The sequence below is a fragment of the Balaenoptera ricei genome, chromosome 2 (genome assembly GCF_028023285.1).
Source record: "Balaenoptera ricei isolate mBalRic1 chromosome 2, mBalRic1.hap2, whole genome shotgun sequence".
Classification (NCBI taxonomy): domain Eukaryota; kingdom Metazoa; phylum Chordata; class Mammalia; order Artiodactyla; family Balaenopteridae; genus Balaenoptera; species Balaenoptera ricei.
Window position 1 is genome coordinate 18,069,771 of NC_082640.1, and position 16,712 is coordinate 18,086,482.

The window sequence follows — 16,712 nt, forward strand, 5'->3', positions numbered from 1 at the left end:
CCTCAAAAGAACAAAGAGGAAGGAAGAGACTAATTTTTAAATCTTACTATATTCCCCTCTGTTAATTAAAAAAAAAAAAAAGGAAACATAAAAGAATCAACCTGCAAGTCTATTAGTCTCAAATAATTAGATCCAGTAGGTATGGAAGGTAGTAAAAAAGGTTTTGAAAAGTCTAACAATGCTTTAAGAGTCTTCTCAAATACTAACGACGTTTCATAATGCTGTGAAGGAGTTAGAGGCAATAGACAACCAAACAAAAAGCTTCTGTTAGTCTAATAAAGGATTCTCAACTTCTTTTCAAGGAGGAATATTCAGCAAGCTTCAACCATTTCCCAAAGGGAAACCAGAGAGAAGATGGCCACGTTCAAGGCAACTAGACAAGATACTGCAACCTGTTAGGATATCTTTGCATTCTCCATGTGGTGGCATGTGGCCCTCCTGGAAGAAAAAGCCCTGTTTTGTGGAATTCATACACTTCCTGGGGTATAAGTACCCCCCAACATGGCTGATTTTAAGCTACCAGCGTGTGGTATCAGCACCGTGCCAATACAGTGGGCGTAAATGACCTCAAAAGCAGAGATCATAGTGAAATGTAATAAAATAATCAGGAAGTGATGAGTTTTGAGTTATTAATTACCTTTGATTTTTATAGAACTTATCTAATTTTTAATAATGGCTGGGTTTAACAATCAATTGGCAAAATTTCTAAAAATTGAACAATTGACCCTCACAAGCCAGCACGGGCTGACTCCAGCAAATTGGTCCCAGAAAAGTGTGGACACCCATGATTTTCTCAGTAGCCATTCTTAAACACTGGGAGACTGTGAGCTCAGTTTTTAGAAAATACCTTCAGCCCCTGCACTTAAACACAGAAGTTGATTTTTAAGAATACTCAGGCCTTTGAAGTTACAAATGGGTCAACTTCTTCATCACAAAGCTGGCTTTCACTACGGGTTAGAGGTATAATCTATAGAATTTGATCTAGAGAAAACATCATACAGTGTTTTACAGAACTTTTAGTAAAAACGGGGCTGGGTTGGGTTGCATTCAGGGTCCCTTTGAAACAATATATATATTTCCCCATGGTCCCCACACTCACCACTCCTCTGGCCCCAAAAAGAAAACTCTACCATAAAGCCTCTCTTACTCTGGAGTCCCAAGCTACAGAAAAAATAATGTATAATTAAAATAATGTATAATTTCTAAAATAATTATAAACAATCTAGAAGTTTGCTTACTTTTTTATTCAATGAGAAGAACAGAGCACTGAATCCATCAGATAAATGTTGGCCAATGAAGGAAACCTACAAGCCATTAGCCTTCGGGAAGACTTCCCTGGGGGGCGGGGAGGGGGGCACCTGGAAGTGAGGCTGGGCTCCAGGCGGGATGTGTATATCCTAGGGGAGGTTTCCTCTTACTTCATATTCTCTGATTTAAAGAAAACAGGGGTGCAAATTCCCTCAATGTTAATTGATAGACAACAGGCTTATTTCTGTGCATTATGTAGGTGCCTGATTACGAGCTGTCAGTTTGCATATATAGAGTGAGAAGCCCTCTGCCTAACACAGAAACTGAAATAAAGTGGCAGTTAGCGCAATTCCATCCGTAAGTGTTCCTGGACACGGAATATAATGATGAAAGATGATCTGACTGCAAATGCATCCAGGAGGAGCGGTATATAAACAAGAAAAACTCTGGTGTGAAAGGATGCAGATCCCAGTGTTCTGAAGCACTGAAGATGGAAATGCGACCGTATTTAAATTAAAGCTGATATTGCCAATGGGCCGGGCTCTGTGTGATCTGCGTCTGTAGTTTACTTATTTCATGCACTTGACTTAGCCAGACATCCACAGGACACATCTGGTATGTGTGTAGCCTGCAGGCTGGGCCTGAGTCCTCGACTTCATGGCCTTGACTTATCTATAACTCCCTGAGTTATTGAGGTCAACCTCAGGACCATAAATCAGGAAATTCTATGAAAATAAAAACTCTTGTTCACATTTTGCAATTAAAAAAAAGCTAAAAGGAAGGGATTCATAATGCAGGATAACTACTTTTTGAAGAGTCAAGGGGCTAGGCCATCTGTTTTCAATTTTAAACCATCATCTTGATATGTTTAGGGGTTTAATTTATGGAACAATCAAGCAATCTTTATATTTAACATTAAATACCTGAATATTATAAATCACCTCCGATGAACGTTTATGGGAGAGTTTCAGAGCAACTTCTGAACGACTTGTCACTTTTATTGTGCAGCCATGATTTGTAAAAAAATGATATGCTAAGTAATCCTAGAGTATAATTTAGGGGTACAAAAACAACTGTCAGGAAACAGCCAGAGACTGCATTTAATGAAATCTTTACCGACTGAAGTAATAAGTAGTACATTAATCAACACAGCTTAATTGAAGCTCTATTTGTAACATTTTTTCTTATTAGACTTGTTATTAATGAACCTTTATATGCTACCACTAACTTGGGCTTGATGCTCAACTTCAACAATGAACAATTGTTCACACGCACAAAAGAACAAACACGGCTGTGAGGGCCCTTTGTCTCTGGCCCTCCTTCCTCTCCACAGTTATTTACATGGTTGGCAAGATAGCATCTTTCAGGCTCTTTAAAAGGGTCTGAAATAGTTCAAGTGCAATCCTTAAGAAAGTAAAAACACAGCAGCGAAGGCTGGGAACTAGAGAAGAATCTCCACTGACCTCAAAGACAAGGTCGTCAAAGCTGTGCTTGCACTGGCCTGGCACTCACACGGGGGGGCCGGCTGGCCCTGGCTGGCAGCACCTACCTGAACATGTCTCCCAGGCCCCTCAGCTTCCCCTTCTTGGCTTTCATCTTCTCCTTCTCCTTGTCTCTGTCTTTCTTCTTCTCTTTCCCCGTTTTCTCCTTCCTCCGATCGGTCTTCTCACCTCTCTCTTGGTTTCCATTCATCTGTCTCTCCAGAGAGTGGGAAGGCTGGTCGCTGGCTGTGGAGACAGACTCTCTCCCTGATCTTGAACTTTCTTCCGTGTCTTCTTCCACTTGGAAGGAAACAAACACACAAAAAACATAAGGAACACAGGGAACCAAAGGGACAAAAATAAGGAGGCTGAAGTCGTTTGAGGGTTTTCTTTCCTACGTTTCCAACTAGGCCTGCAAGGCTGTTTACTTCTGAGTAGAATTAGAATGAACGCGTGATGTGGATGGTTACTACGCACATGTGTATTCCTGCGTGAAGATGATGGGCCAACAGTAAGAGAGTAACGGTAATAGTAATAGTAACAGTAATCTGGCTCCCGGGCCGGATGGATTCCCTCGCGTTGATATAGAGCCTGTACTGCTGGGGGGATAAGCAAGCCCTCATCACACAGCCAACCCCAAGGGTCCTGTGTACCACACTGGCGAAATGAAGACAAGCAGCCCCTCGCCAAGAGCTTCCTTTGCTCTTGGGTAAGGATGATGTAGCTCCACCCCGGCCCCTGATGAATTTGTTCAACTGCACCACTCTCTAGTAAGCACACCACTGTCAGCACAGGACTCCTTTCCTCAGCCTCCCAAATACGTATGACCCTTTGTGATTTCTGCATAGAGAAGACTGGATCTTCACAGCCTAACTTTTCCTTATATTGTCATTAAAAGGCCAACATCATAAGCCAACGCTCCTATATGTTCTAATCCAAAATAATTTTGCATATCGGTCGACACAATGGCAGGTGAACAGAGGTGGATGGAGACGCGAAGGCATAAATCCACAGCCTCACACTCCTTTGAACTTTGAGATAAAAGCTCTGCTTAGTGATAACGATATTCCATCCTTTGAGGCAACACTTAGTAAGCATATGGTCCAAGTGCATACCCCCAACTTTTTGCATTTGAAAGAATGACAAGTAACTAGAGTAGGTTTCTACCTACAAAAGAACTTTAGGAATTTCTATATTAAGAAGCAATAGATGCACACATCAACAGCCATTCTCATAAATCTTTTTCCAGATTAGCTGCCTAAGCTGTTCTTCCAAATATATTGATAATAAGAATTATTGGGGTTCCAGATTACCCCTTGAAATCTGAGGTCATTTACCCTCTGCATCAACAAATAAAGTATGAATCAGTGTTTTTCCACTTCTTCTAACAGAGAAATATATAAGGCAGTTAGAAATCTTTCACAAAGAACTGACCTCTAGATCAAATTAATATATCTTCAAAAGAAATTCAGTCTTGCCTCTCCACCACCACTTGAGTTAGCAATACACAAAATCAAGAGTATAATACGACCAGTTAAAACAATCCTAGTATCAATTTATTTACAAAACAGAAACAGACTCACAGACTTGGAAAACAAACTTATGGTTACCAAGGGGGAAATGCAGGGGGAGGGATAAATCAGGCATTTGGGATTAACATACACACACTACTATATATAAAACAGATTATCAGGGCTTCCCTGGTGGTGCAGTGGTTAAGAATTTGCCTGCCAATGTAAGGGACACAGGTTCGAGCCCTGACCCGGGAAGATCCCACATGCGTGGAGCAACTAAGCCCATGCGCCACAACTACTGAGCCTGTGCTCTAGAGCCCGCAAGCCACAACTACTGAGCCTGTGCTCTAGAGCCCACAAGCCAAAACTGCTGAGCCCACGAGCCACAACTACTGAAGCCTGTGCGCCTAGAGCCCGTGCTCCACAACAAGAGAAGCCAGCAAAATGAGAAGCCCGTGCACCGCAACGAAGGGTAGCCCCCGCTTGCCGCAACTAGAGAAAGCCCGCGTGCAGCAACGAAGACCCAATACAGCCAAAAATAAATAAATAAATTTATAAAATAAAATAAAAATAAAACATAATCAACAGGGAACACGGAACTCTGCTCAATACTCTGTAATAGCCTATATGGGAAAAGAATCTAAAAAAGAACGGATATATGTATATGTATAACTGAATCAATTTGCCATACACCTGAAACTAACACAACATTGTAAATCAACTATATTCTAATGTAAAATAAAAATTAAATTAAAAAAACAATCTTAGTATCTTAGTGTTCTGCTATTAAACCCTCACAGATCGTAAAAGATACTATAAAATGATGTCACAACCATAACCAAGTAATTCAGTTTTTTAAAAAGTGCCAATTATTTAACGTAATAACAGAAAAAGTGTAGAATTCTTTTGTTTTCACATTTGATTAAAAACATGAGCCAACATAGTTCCCATCCCAGTAGGGATGAGCCAACATATTTCCCATCCCAGCAGGTCAGGCCCTGGGTACAGCCAAAGAGTAAAAATACCACTGTGTCTAAATCCGGAAGGTACTTTGGAGGTCATTTAGACCAACTTCTTCCATTTCTTGCTGAGGAAGCAGAGATTTGGGGCCAGCACACCACCAGTGTGGGGCTCTCTCTACCATTATATTCTGGTACAATTGTACCTCAGCCAGACCTTCATGCATTTCTTTGATCGACTCTGTGAATGCTCAATTCCACGCTTCATACAGCATGGATGTTGGTCATCTATCATCCAGTCACTCCACGACCTGCCCAGAAGATCATTCCAGCAGCCAGCACTGCATCTCAAGAAACCCACTGTCAGTCCCGTAGTCATTCAGCACCGTGACTTGTAGCTGCTACTGAGGAAATCATTCCAGAAGCTCGATCAACTGTGCACAGGGACTCGAGGACCGGCTCCCAACCACAGAGGTGAGCAGAAAGGCTGGCCTCCCTCTGCACTGGGGTATCTTAACTGGAAGCCCCTCTCCTCTTGCAAGAGACAAGGCAGCTTTTTAAAAAGTTGCTTCTTTTCCTCTCTGTCAGTTCATATGGAAAAGGAATTGTGCGGGTTTGTTAAAGAAAGCCAGTTACAGTTTTCAGATGGGCATTTCTAGTGAAAATCCATAGCCTTACAAATAAATGCTGAGTTAAGGCTGTCATTTTTGGGTGGTGCACAGAGAGCAGGGAAAGACTCCTGGCCCGGGTGGCTTGTTGTGTAGCCTCTTCAAGGGGCGTTCCCCAAGAAAATGTAAATATAGCTTATGCAGGGTTGGAGCATCTTGTCTGAAAACACCCTTGAACTTGGCTGTGCTCTAACTGATGGTAAACCATGGCTTCCACATTATGGGAAATGGGTGTGGCCTCAACTTTGAGGTAATGGAGCAAATCAGGATAAAACAGTTCTCAAAAGTTCCCGGGAACTACAAAACCTAGGTGTGTCTATTGGTACACTCAAGTTAGATAAATGGATGCTGGTGATTATTCTAAAAGTCTCGCAGACAAAACTCCTTTTACCTATCCGTCCATAGCGCTCTGTACAAACTTTTATTATTGCACTTCTCATATGATACGATCACAGGTCCGTTTCCCATTCCCTAAACTTCTAAAATGAGGACTGCTGAGCGGCCAGCGGCTGCCCGTAAATGGCTGTTTACCTGGAAGACTACTGGTGAGCCTGACTCGTGACTTTATCCCAACCAGACAAACTTTTATCCAACCTCTGTGTATCACCATCTTCTAGCTTCAGAACAATGTCTACGCCCCTCTAATGAAGCCTGACAACACACGCCACACCCCGGTAACAGTAACCCCAGGAAGGCCACTGTGCTTGGTTAAGCTCTCATCAGTTTCTGGTAGAGTATTATGCTATTATTGTTTGTGCTCTACGTATTATCCAGTGGCTTGCCTGGCCCCCTACAATGTCTGAAACTATAAACAAAAAAAACGAGCTCAATACACGTAAAAGACTTCGTCTTCCACAGGGATCATTATCATAAATCATAAATGGAAAGATCAGTAGCGATTCTGCTAGTTTTCTGCCTAATAGTTTTGGGAGAAGCACATGGGACATATGTCTGCTCTTGGCTCCGTCACAGAATAAAGGCAGCGCCTTCACAACGAACTATATGCTGAAGCCACATTTGTTGCCAATTCCTTTCATATTCACAATAATTTCCTGGTGTATGTAATACAACTTATTTTCTAAACTGGGTGAAACAGAGAAAATTAGTATTAAGTCATTTATTAACTTCAGGTTTTGTAACCTCATTTTATAAAATCAAAACTCTTCGCTCAGTTTCTTGCCCCGAGCAAGTGGACTGTTTTACAATCATACTTGCACATTTGAGAATTCTTTATGCTTATTCTGAACATTCTGATTTAGATAATACACTATCACAGAAACTCTTCTGGGGGTGTACTGATGCAACTAATCCCTTTGAATGCCAACTAATTAAAAATATTTAGCAATATGTGCCTTCATATGCATAAACATAAGATGTTCTTTTAGAGTATTACATTGTGTATGCTTCAAACGCTAAAATTATTTGATAGAGAAAAATAAGAATCTCACTTTACCCCAGCCCTATGCAGAATTACTGCGGTTTTTAAAAACTTCAGTAAATTGGTTACACGTGCTTAATTTTTTTTAAAAAATGTATGTATTCAAGGTCACTGATAGTCAGATTTTGTTTTCAGTTTTAAAACCAGTCTTTGTACATTTAATACTAGCTTTATAATAAGGTACATAAAATATTTTTATTCTCTTAAACTACAAAAGATATTCAGATAAACAATTTTTCAAGTAAGAAAAGTACTGGTAATATATCACCCGTAAATGGCTTGATCTATTGCGTTCATACAATAAATTACAATGCACGGACTAATCATAAACCTACATTTAGGTAATTGACTATTTTAAATGCTATATAAATTTTACGTTTTTTCTCTTTAATTTTGCTCTTTGCAGATTGTTTGCTTTCCTTCTGCAGATAGTCTGCACAAAGAAAGATGATTACCTCCTTCCAAACAAATGGAAATTTCTATTTTTGACTAACATTTCTGCTCTATGCACTGCACTGCCAGCTACTTTCCCATGTGATTACCTATAAAGACAGATACTTTCAAGTTTCTCTTTTTAAAGAAGGTATAATGTGAAGCTGCTTATTTTTCTTTCAGGCAGCACATTCTATAATTAAGACATACCTAATTACCATGTTTTCAACAGATGCAAATACAGCTCAATTAAAATTCTAGTCCATGCGACAAATTCAGCTACTCAGTTCTGCAAGATATCACGTTAGGACTGGGTCACCAAGAAGTTTGGAAAAGACTGAGCACATACATGGTAATGATTATGGAGAAAATGACCTTAGGTGTCAATTGAACCTCAAAGTTCTGTAGCTTCTGCCATAAAAAAACACTTTGATCTGGTCATCACACACATTTCATTGTCAACAGTTGACTCTAAGCCACATGGTCTTTTTTTTCCATTGAGAAGCAATACTACTGTTGGGACTGTAATGATCTCCATTGCTTGCTTATCCCAAATCCATTTCTCCATTTCTTCTTCCTAATGAACTCTGTGTTCAGGAATGCAACCCAGCTTCAAGGGGTGAATTCATTACTAAATTTACACCAACCTATGGGTCCCTGCCCCTGTTGATTTATTAGTCCAATGTTATTAGTCCAAGAATGGCCCCATCACCCCGAATGGACATATTCCATGCGTGGGGAGACGGCTCACTCCCTTCAGTTGGATGTGATCAGGAAAGCACGAGGCCCCTGAACCCTGCAGTTACCCTCTGGATAAGCTGACTTGTGGACAGCGTGGCAGAAGGGTCAGAAGGATGGCGGGGCTTTGATAACACCGTTAGGCTGTGGAATCAGTAATCCTGGAAGCTATCCAACTCTAGAACCCGTTATGTAGGACAATGTATTTCCTCATGGTTTGAGCTGGTCTGAGCTGGGTTTTCTACTACATGCAGCTGAAAGCATCCTAATAGGTACATTATATAAATCAAACTTTAAAGCAGCTGTGGAATATCCACAGTACTATTTATCACAAGTGTAAGATTTAGCAGTTAATGCCACTCTAGGCAGCTTTGACAATTTTACTAGAATTATTTGTTCAGACTTGTTACTAGTGTTAAATGAATTGGTACAAACATCCAGGGAAATACAAAACAGAGAAATACAAAATGAAAATGACAGCATTACTTCTTATTTGCCAGTAAGCAAGTACTCTTCTCCGAGGGCATAGCTCAAAGCAGTGTTATTAAATATTTGTGGACTGAACAAATAGCCCATCATATGAAAACCATCCTTTACTGCTCCCTGTTTAGAAAGAACTACTCTAGGAATGAGAAATATCTAATAATAGAAGCACATATTCTTGACTAATTTCCAATTTACTTTGGAAGACAAAGGATTAAACGTAATAACTGGACACAAGATTATGCAGTCTTCAGAATCTATCTTCTTAAAATTTAAAATGAGTGAGTTAAAATGAGACATTAGTAATTGGAAAATTTCACTAGACTTAGCAAATCCACTGACCACTACCAATTTCTATTGACTAATGTTAGGTAAAATACAATATAATAAAAATAAATGAGGACTGAACTCCCAGGCACTGCAAATCCTGCATAGGATTTGAGAACATTTTATTATAATTAAATAAATATATATACATATATATTTTTATATATGTATACACATATTATTTTTGTTTCTTATTTTAGTTGAATATTTGACTTTGGAAAAGGAAGAAAAGATGTAAGAAATGAACAGCTAGTGACACAGATGGTATTGAATAATAGGATCTGCTTTTCTGGACCCTGACTTTTAACATTAGAATGATGAGCTTTTGGCAATGGAAAAACTTAGCGTTTTCAGAACATTTAAAAAAAACACATACACACACAAAGCTGGCAAGAAGAATTAAGAAGCTTTTATACTAAAATGTGGGGTGGGAGTAACAACTGATATTATGAAGAATAGAGAACATGACGGTGAAAGGAGAAAAAGCCATGAAGGAAGTGGGTGACATTTAACAGCAGGCTTAGAGAAGGGTTTTCAGCAACTGGAGGAATGTTCAAATAGATGATTCCTAAAACCCACTCTTCTAAAATTAGATTTATTTCATTAAAAAAAAAAAAGCCAACCTCTTAGTTTACATTGGGGTAAGGAGTAGAGAGACAAAAACAATAAAACCACACTTCCAAAGAGTTTAAGACTTATTATCAAAAACCATTCTTTACTTCTACTTCAGAGTCTAAAGTTTTCTTTAATGCATCCCTCCAAACAAACAGGTAAAATGTTCCTGAAGATCTTGGTAGAATGCCACCTCCACTATCCCCCCTGCCCAGGAGAAGGCTGCAGAACAAATACAATGAGGATCACACCCTCCATCTTCTGAACGCTTGCAAATTTGCTTTCAGTGTATAATTGATTTTCACATACAAATGATGGTCCACAATAGACACTGTTTCCTGTGCACAGGGGACAATGTATAAAGAAGCTGAATGCTTTCCTTTCAACAGACCCAATGGACTGGCTACACAATGAAAATGGTAGCACTCAAAACCCTGCTGTTGGAGTTGCCACTAAGAATTTTATTTTTATCAAGGACTGAATTGGTGTCAAATGTATATTTTAACAATATACAAAAAAATTACGGTGTCAAGGAAGGAGTGTCCAGGCCACTGCTCTGACTCTTTTAAGTGAAAAAACAAAAACAAAAATAAATAACAACATAAAAACGTGCAAATGTGATGAAACAGTGAATGGAGAGCAGTGCTCTGTTTTGCTATTTACTGAGAAATCAAAACAATTGTCCCCTAAAAGCCAGTGTTCTTAACTCCCATGCCCTACAATCCAAACTGGGAGATCCACAAGATTTCTTGATGTTAAAAAAATATTTTATATTAAAAAGTCTCAGATACATCTATATACAGATTTTTCTTGAGTTACGATGGGGTTACGGCCTGCTAAACCCAACATAAATTGAAAATACCGTAAGTCAAAAATACACTGAATACACCTAACCTACCGAACATCATAGCTTAGCTTCGCCTACCTTAAATGTGCTCAGAACACTGACATTAGCCTAAGTTGGGCTCAGTCATCTAACACAGAGCCTAGGTTATAATACAGTGTTGAATGTCTCGTGTAATTTAGTGAACACAGTACTGAACGTGGAAACCAGAACAGTTGTCAGCGTATCGGTTGTTTCCCCTTGTGATCACGTGGCTGATTGGGAGCTGCGGCTGCCGCCAGCGCCCAGCATCTCCACAGAGGATCTGCATATCACCTGCCTGGGGAAAAGATCCAAGTTCAAAGTTAGATGTACGGTTTCCACTGAATGCACATCACTTTCGAACCATTGTAAAGTCCAAAAATCCTAAGCGGAACCATCGTAAATCGGGGAGCATCCATACCCAGTTGGGGCTTTAGAAAGTCAAAGGAAAACTAGATTGCTTGGGAAAAAGTGTCTTGAAGAAGGAAGATGACAGTCCAATGTACACAAGAGGGTAGGGGACAGTCAGGGCAGTGAGAAGGTAAGCCTCGCAGACAGTGCATGGTCTGCGTGAGAACGCACGCGGGCGCTTGAAGGAATGTGAGGACAGTGTGAGTCCAGAGCTCACTCAGCCAATGTAGAGACAGTCGGACCAGTTGGGAGATCCTAATAGTAACTTCAGATATCAAAAAATGAGGATTGGGGCTAGATTGGGCAGAAGGAGAGAAATTAGGAGATTTCATGGGGGAAAAACTAAGAAAACTTGGTAATGGAGTGATTACACAGTGAGATGATGATTCAAAGTTTCTGAGCCTGGAGGTACTAATGAGAAAAATCACATCATCATCATCCATCTTTACATGTGAGATGCTAAGCATGTAAACGCACTCTCTCCCTTTCCTCTGGCTTTGCCAAGCATCATTACTCACCTGGAGTCTTGCATTACGATCACAGAACCAGTCTTGCCACCGACACTGCTACTTACCATCCCATCCCCAATAAGCCATCCCATACAGCCCTAACAAGCATATTCCTTTACTTGAAATTCTTCGAATGCTCTTTAAGGTCCTTAGTATGAACAAAAATAATTTAAACGAGGCTGTCTGTGATCTGTTCTCTGACTACGTCCTAAACCTCACTCCTCACCATGCCCTCACCCGCGGTGCACACATGAACCTTAACAGGACGATGGCGGTCCAGAGGTGGTCCCGGCTCCCTATGTTTCCTACGCACCCACTGAAGACCACTCAAGCAATATTACTCATCTAAAACAATACCTCTCCTGGGAAGCCTTCTCCCTACTATCTCCCACACCACTCAACTTCCACATGGGCTGAGTGGGTCCCCCACGGTTTGGTGCCATGGTAACCTGTGTACTACAATGGCCCTTAACCATTAACCACACTGCTTCTCAAGTGTCAGTTTATCTACTGGGTTGAACCACCCCCAGCCCCTCAGGAACTTAGAGCTTAAATATCAGATTTTAGGTACTACAACTCATTCATACTCTATAGTAGCAGTTTCAGTGTAATGGCTTTTCCCACTCAGAAGTTTGTTTAATATTCTAGAAAACTCACAGGACTGCAAATCAGAAGGAATGCATTCTATGATTTTGTTCCTAAGTACGACCTTGGCCATCTATTTACATACTTTTTCCTTATCAAAAAAATGCTTAAAATGAGGATTCTATAATTCAAACACTTCAGATGTGACTTTTCATCATACTTTTAGCTTAACTTACTTTTCACCTAGAAAAAGAAATGTAAGGAATAGATAGCTTCGGCTACTTCACATGCTTACACCTCTACTGCATTCAGAAATTTCCTAAAATTAATCAAAGCTCCTTTTCTTAAACTGCAAGTGATACTTAAGTATACAAATTGGCATAAGAGGATAAGATAGGTTATTCTTATTCCCAGCCCTTCAGAACAAATATTTTTTATAGATCAACACCCAATTATCCATTAAGATAGATTAATCAAATGGGAAATCTTTTACAAAGTACTTCGACTTTGAAACCCCTATACTGAATTCTTCCACTACAGATTAACAGTAATCTAATGGGGTTTCTTAAGATAACAACCTAGTTTGCATTTTTTTTGCTCAAAATGTAATGACAAAAGGTGGCTAGAAATGTGGAGGATGTTGAGGGTAGAACATCTGAGATATTCATGAAATACGCTATTTGAAGCTAATAAAATAAACAAAAATTCTCCTGGAAGCTTTCAGATTAGCTGATTTACTAACATAAATTCAGTTTCTTCAAATCTCATACTGCTAACCTAAGTTATGTATATTTTAGAGCAGTGCTTTTTTTCTGATCTCCTGTTAAGAGTACTATAAGAAAGTAGGCAAGCTACTCAAAAGCAATCTGTCTCTATGTTTTCAAGGCATACAGTTCTCACATTTAAAATTGTAAACTGGATAGATCTTAAAATTGAGAAGTACAATTAATAGGATAGTCTTTGGTTTTGTTGTGTTTCACCTCCTTGACCCCGACAAAAAGCTGTTACTGAATTGATAGTAAGGCTGACAATTTGGCAACTTTTAATAGAGAAAAAAAATGGGACTCTATATTTTGAAAAATAAAACAAAGCAATGTTATATAGCATCCATGTTCTTGGTTTCAATAGAAACTGATTTATTATGGGGGATGTAGGAGCTGCTCGCTGGGAGCCAGGCGGGGAGTGTGATTTGCATAGAAGAGGGAGCAGATTGTAGATGCCCTGACCTGTCAAACACAGGTAGGGCCTCGGAGATAATGGGTCCCAGAATACAAAGCTCCATCTTGATCCAGACAGACACACACAACATGGAGAGGCCAGATGGATTAAATGAGAGACAAAAACGCTGGCTTCTGCCATCTCCACAGGAAGCACGTAAGTGTTACAGAAGATGACAGATACCAGATACCACATGGATCCCGCCCCAGTCTCTTGGCCCCCATTGTTGTGTGCATGCCACAATTTCGATGCTGCTGAGAAGAGGCAAGCCTGTTCCGAGCCATGAAAGAGAGTCACCGGGGAGGACCTCGACCCGACTGACAAGAGCAATCAACGAGACCTCCGCCTAAGCCACTTTCCTGTAAAGAGGCAAAGGGCTGCACGGGACAGAAACAGGCAGCTGGGTGGTACAGGTAATGCCGCCCCCATGTTTCCAGGGTGCACGGACTGCATCCTCACAGGACAGCCATCTAACAAAGACTGTCTGCCCAGACAGGGTCCTCGTACAGAGCACCGCTCAACAGTGACTCGGCATCTTTAACTTAACGGCGGCCATAACTGAGTCCCCTGAGTCCCACCTCCGTACAAGAAAGGCCCTGTACAAGGTCCTTTCTTGTACGGAGTGTCCCACAGAGCACGAGGACGGCAGGGCCTAGACATGTGGCCGGGGACAGCTCCCATATGGCAAGGATGCCGGGCGAGGCTGCACAGGTGAGGGACGCACAGGCGAGGATGCCGGGGGAGGCTGCACAGGTGAGGGACGCACAGGCGAGGATGCCGGGCGAGGCTGCACAGGTGAGGGACGCACAGGTGAGGGACGCACAGGTGAGGGACGCACAGGCGAGGATGCCGGGGGAGAAGCACAAGCAGGAACACAAATGCAGACAGTGGAAGAGAGCGTGTGGATCACGCCATGAGAATCCACAGCCTGACTTGGAGAAGGACGGTGTTTAGGGAACTAGAGGAGGAGCTAGCCAAGCGGGGCTTCCTTCTCACACCTGTACCTAGTCATACGTAAAGGTGACAGTCTCATGACCACCAGCAGTAACACCAGCCTGGAGAGATTTTTTTTTTTTTTTAAAGAAAAACACACGGTTTGCTGAGGCACTGGAGGTCTCAGACGTGCGGGTCCAGTGTGGGACGCAAGCAGGAGGAGTGAAATGTCACTGCTGCCCCGAGTGCCACAGCCCGAAGCTCGCTGTGTCTGGGTGTGCGTCTCTCACAAACAGTGGGGTCAGTCAAGCAGGAGTCCATTTACTGATGTGACAAATAGTCACTGACTTCAATGCTTTGCCGAGCTCTGAGCCTGGTTACGCAGGAATAAGACACGGTGGTGTCTTTCTTCGTGGACTTTACAGACAATGAGAGAAGGAGGCAGGCAGGACTGAGGTCAGTAAGTGAAGGGGGAAACAGAGTCATGGAAAGTTAAAACCGGAAAGAACCTCAGAAAAGGAACCATCTAAACCGGAGCTTTTCAAACTTTTTCTGGAAAACTGCGAACTTCCTTTTTTTTAAACTTAAAATTGACAGAGAATCACAACGTATGAAAAGTGATTTTAAAAACCCAGGACTGGGAATTCCCTGGTGGTCCAGTGGTGAGGACTTGGCGCTTTCACTGCAGGGGGTTCGGGTTCGATCCCTGGGTAAGATCCCACAAGCCACGCGGCGCCCCCCCCCCAAAAAAATTTAAATAAATCAATAAATAACACACGACTGTTGAGGTGACAGCGGGGTGTGGGGGAGCTGGTGACTTTGACAGAGCCCGCCCACTCAGACGCCCATGTGCTTCCCGGCTCCCCGAGACCACCGAGGCCCCCCTCTTCACTGGCCGCCGCCACACACAATCTGACCATCAATGACCTGGGCGTCCAAAGCTTCAGTTTTACAAGTGAGGGAATTAAAGCTCACGGATGTTAAGCAACTTGACCTAAATCCCAAATGGGTGAGAAGAATGTGGATGGGATGTAAGTGATCTGGACCCCAGGCTCACATCACCCTACTCATACAGTTTTGACAACCCGCACTGCAAACATTTGAAATGTAGAAGAGTTGCCTTTCTCTGGCCATATCCAAAGTTCACCAGACTGGTCTGGAAAAATACATCATAAAGTCAGGACTTTGGGAAAACCCAGCACTTTGTGGTCTCAGGTGCACCTTGTCACGGTGTCTCTCTCAGCTCTAGCCCAGAACTTTCCCTGCCCTTCACTAATCGTAGTTTGTCTATTTACTTGGTTTTGTCTTGATGATAGTTGAATACAAAAGTTTTCATATAAAATACTTAAATCTGTTCTTTCCAATTAAAAAAGGAAACTAAGTTTATATAGGGACAAATTTAGATGTTCACACCAGTGGGAAGCTCTGGAGGCTACAGAATTAAGAACATGCCTGGTACTGATAGCTATTCCATCCCCTGTTGCACACTTGAAATAAGTGATATATGTGAGAACATTGCATTTATGAGGGAATTTAAATAACATTTTAACCAGAACAAGAAAAAAGCTCAGAAGCATAAACTGTGCTTACAAAAACAAATATGGAGGTGCCAAAGCACTGTATCTCTTATTAAATATGCACCCAGGACAGAGGCAAGATCCCTAAGTGATATAGGGTCCCCACCCTAGAAAGGCAGAGCAAGTAATACTGGTAAGGCTGGCAAGGAACCACTGATACGCCAGGAAAAACCCAAGAGGGTTGAAAGCTCATATGACTCAGGATCTTGGAGACCAGGATTGGCAGCAAAAATAGGAAATATGTTCTTCATCTGGGAACAATGAGCTGCATATATTTGAAATCACTGGCTGGATGGAGTGAACAACTGTCCAGATTTAGACGAAGAAATCTGGGGGGAGAAAGCAGTGATCCTCTCCTAAGCTTTGCTTTGTGTGTTACATTATGCCAGAAATATTCATCTCCTGAAACACATTATATCTGATAGGCAAAGATTATATAACTTTGCTTTAAATCTCCTCAGAATGTGATTTTCATTTAAAACTCTCCTTCCCCAGCACAGTCTTCCTTAGGTACGTGTGATCAAAGTGGTTCACCCAAAAGTTAAATTGTAATTGTTTACAATCCACCTAAATGATCTCTGCTTTAACCTTGGGCAGTGGTGTCTCCAGCTTTTCTTCTCTTTTTTTTCCCCCCTCTAGCTTTTCTTACGATGGTTAGATGGGTAGAGTCACTTTGAAGTTAGAAAACTAAAATGTGATTTAGTAGATACGAAC

General features: G+C 41.3%; 1 protein-coding gene across 17 annotated transcripts in view; it reads right to left on the minus strand.

The window, feature by feature from the left end:
* PARD3 (par-3 family cell polarity regulator) overlaps positions 1 to 16,712 on the minus strand; it is a 631,899-nt gene that overhangs the window by 202,868 nt on the left and 412,319 nt on the right. For all 17 annotated transcript variants that reach the window (XM_059911602.1, XM_059911622.1, XM_059911633.1 and 14 more), the window contains one exon: positions 2,798 to 3,029. In XM_059911602.1, the coding sequence (XP_059767585.1) occupies positions 2,798 to 3,029 (232 nt within the window). The remainder of the gene's footprint in view (positions 1 to 2,797; positions 3,030 to 16,712) is intronic.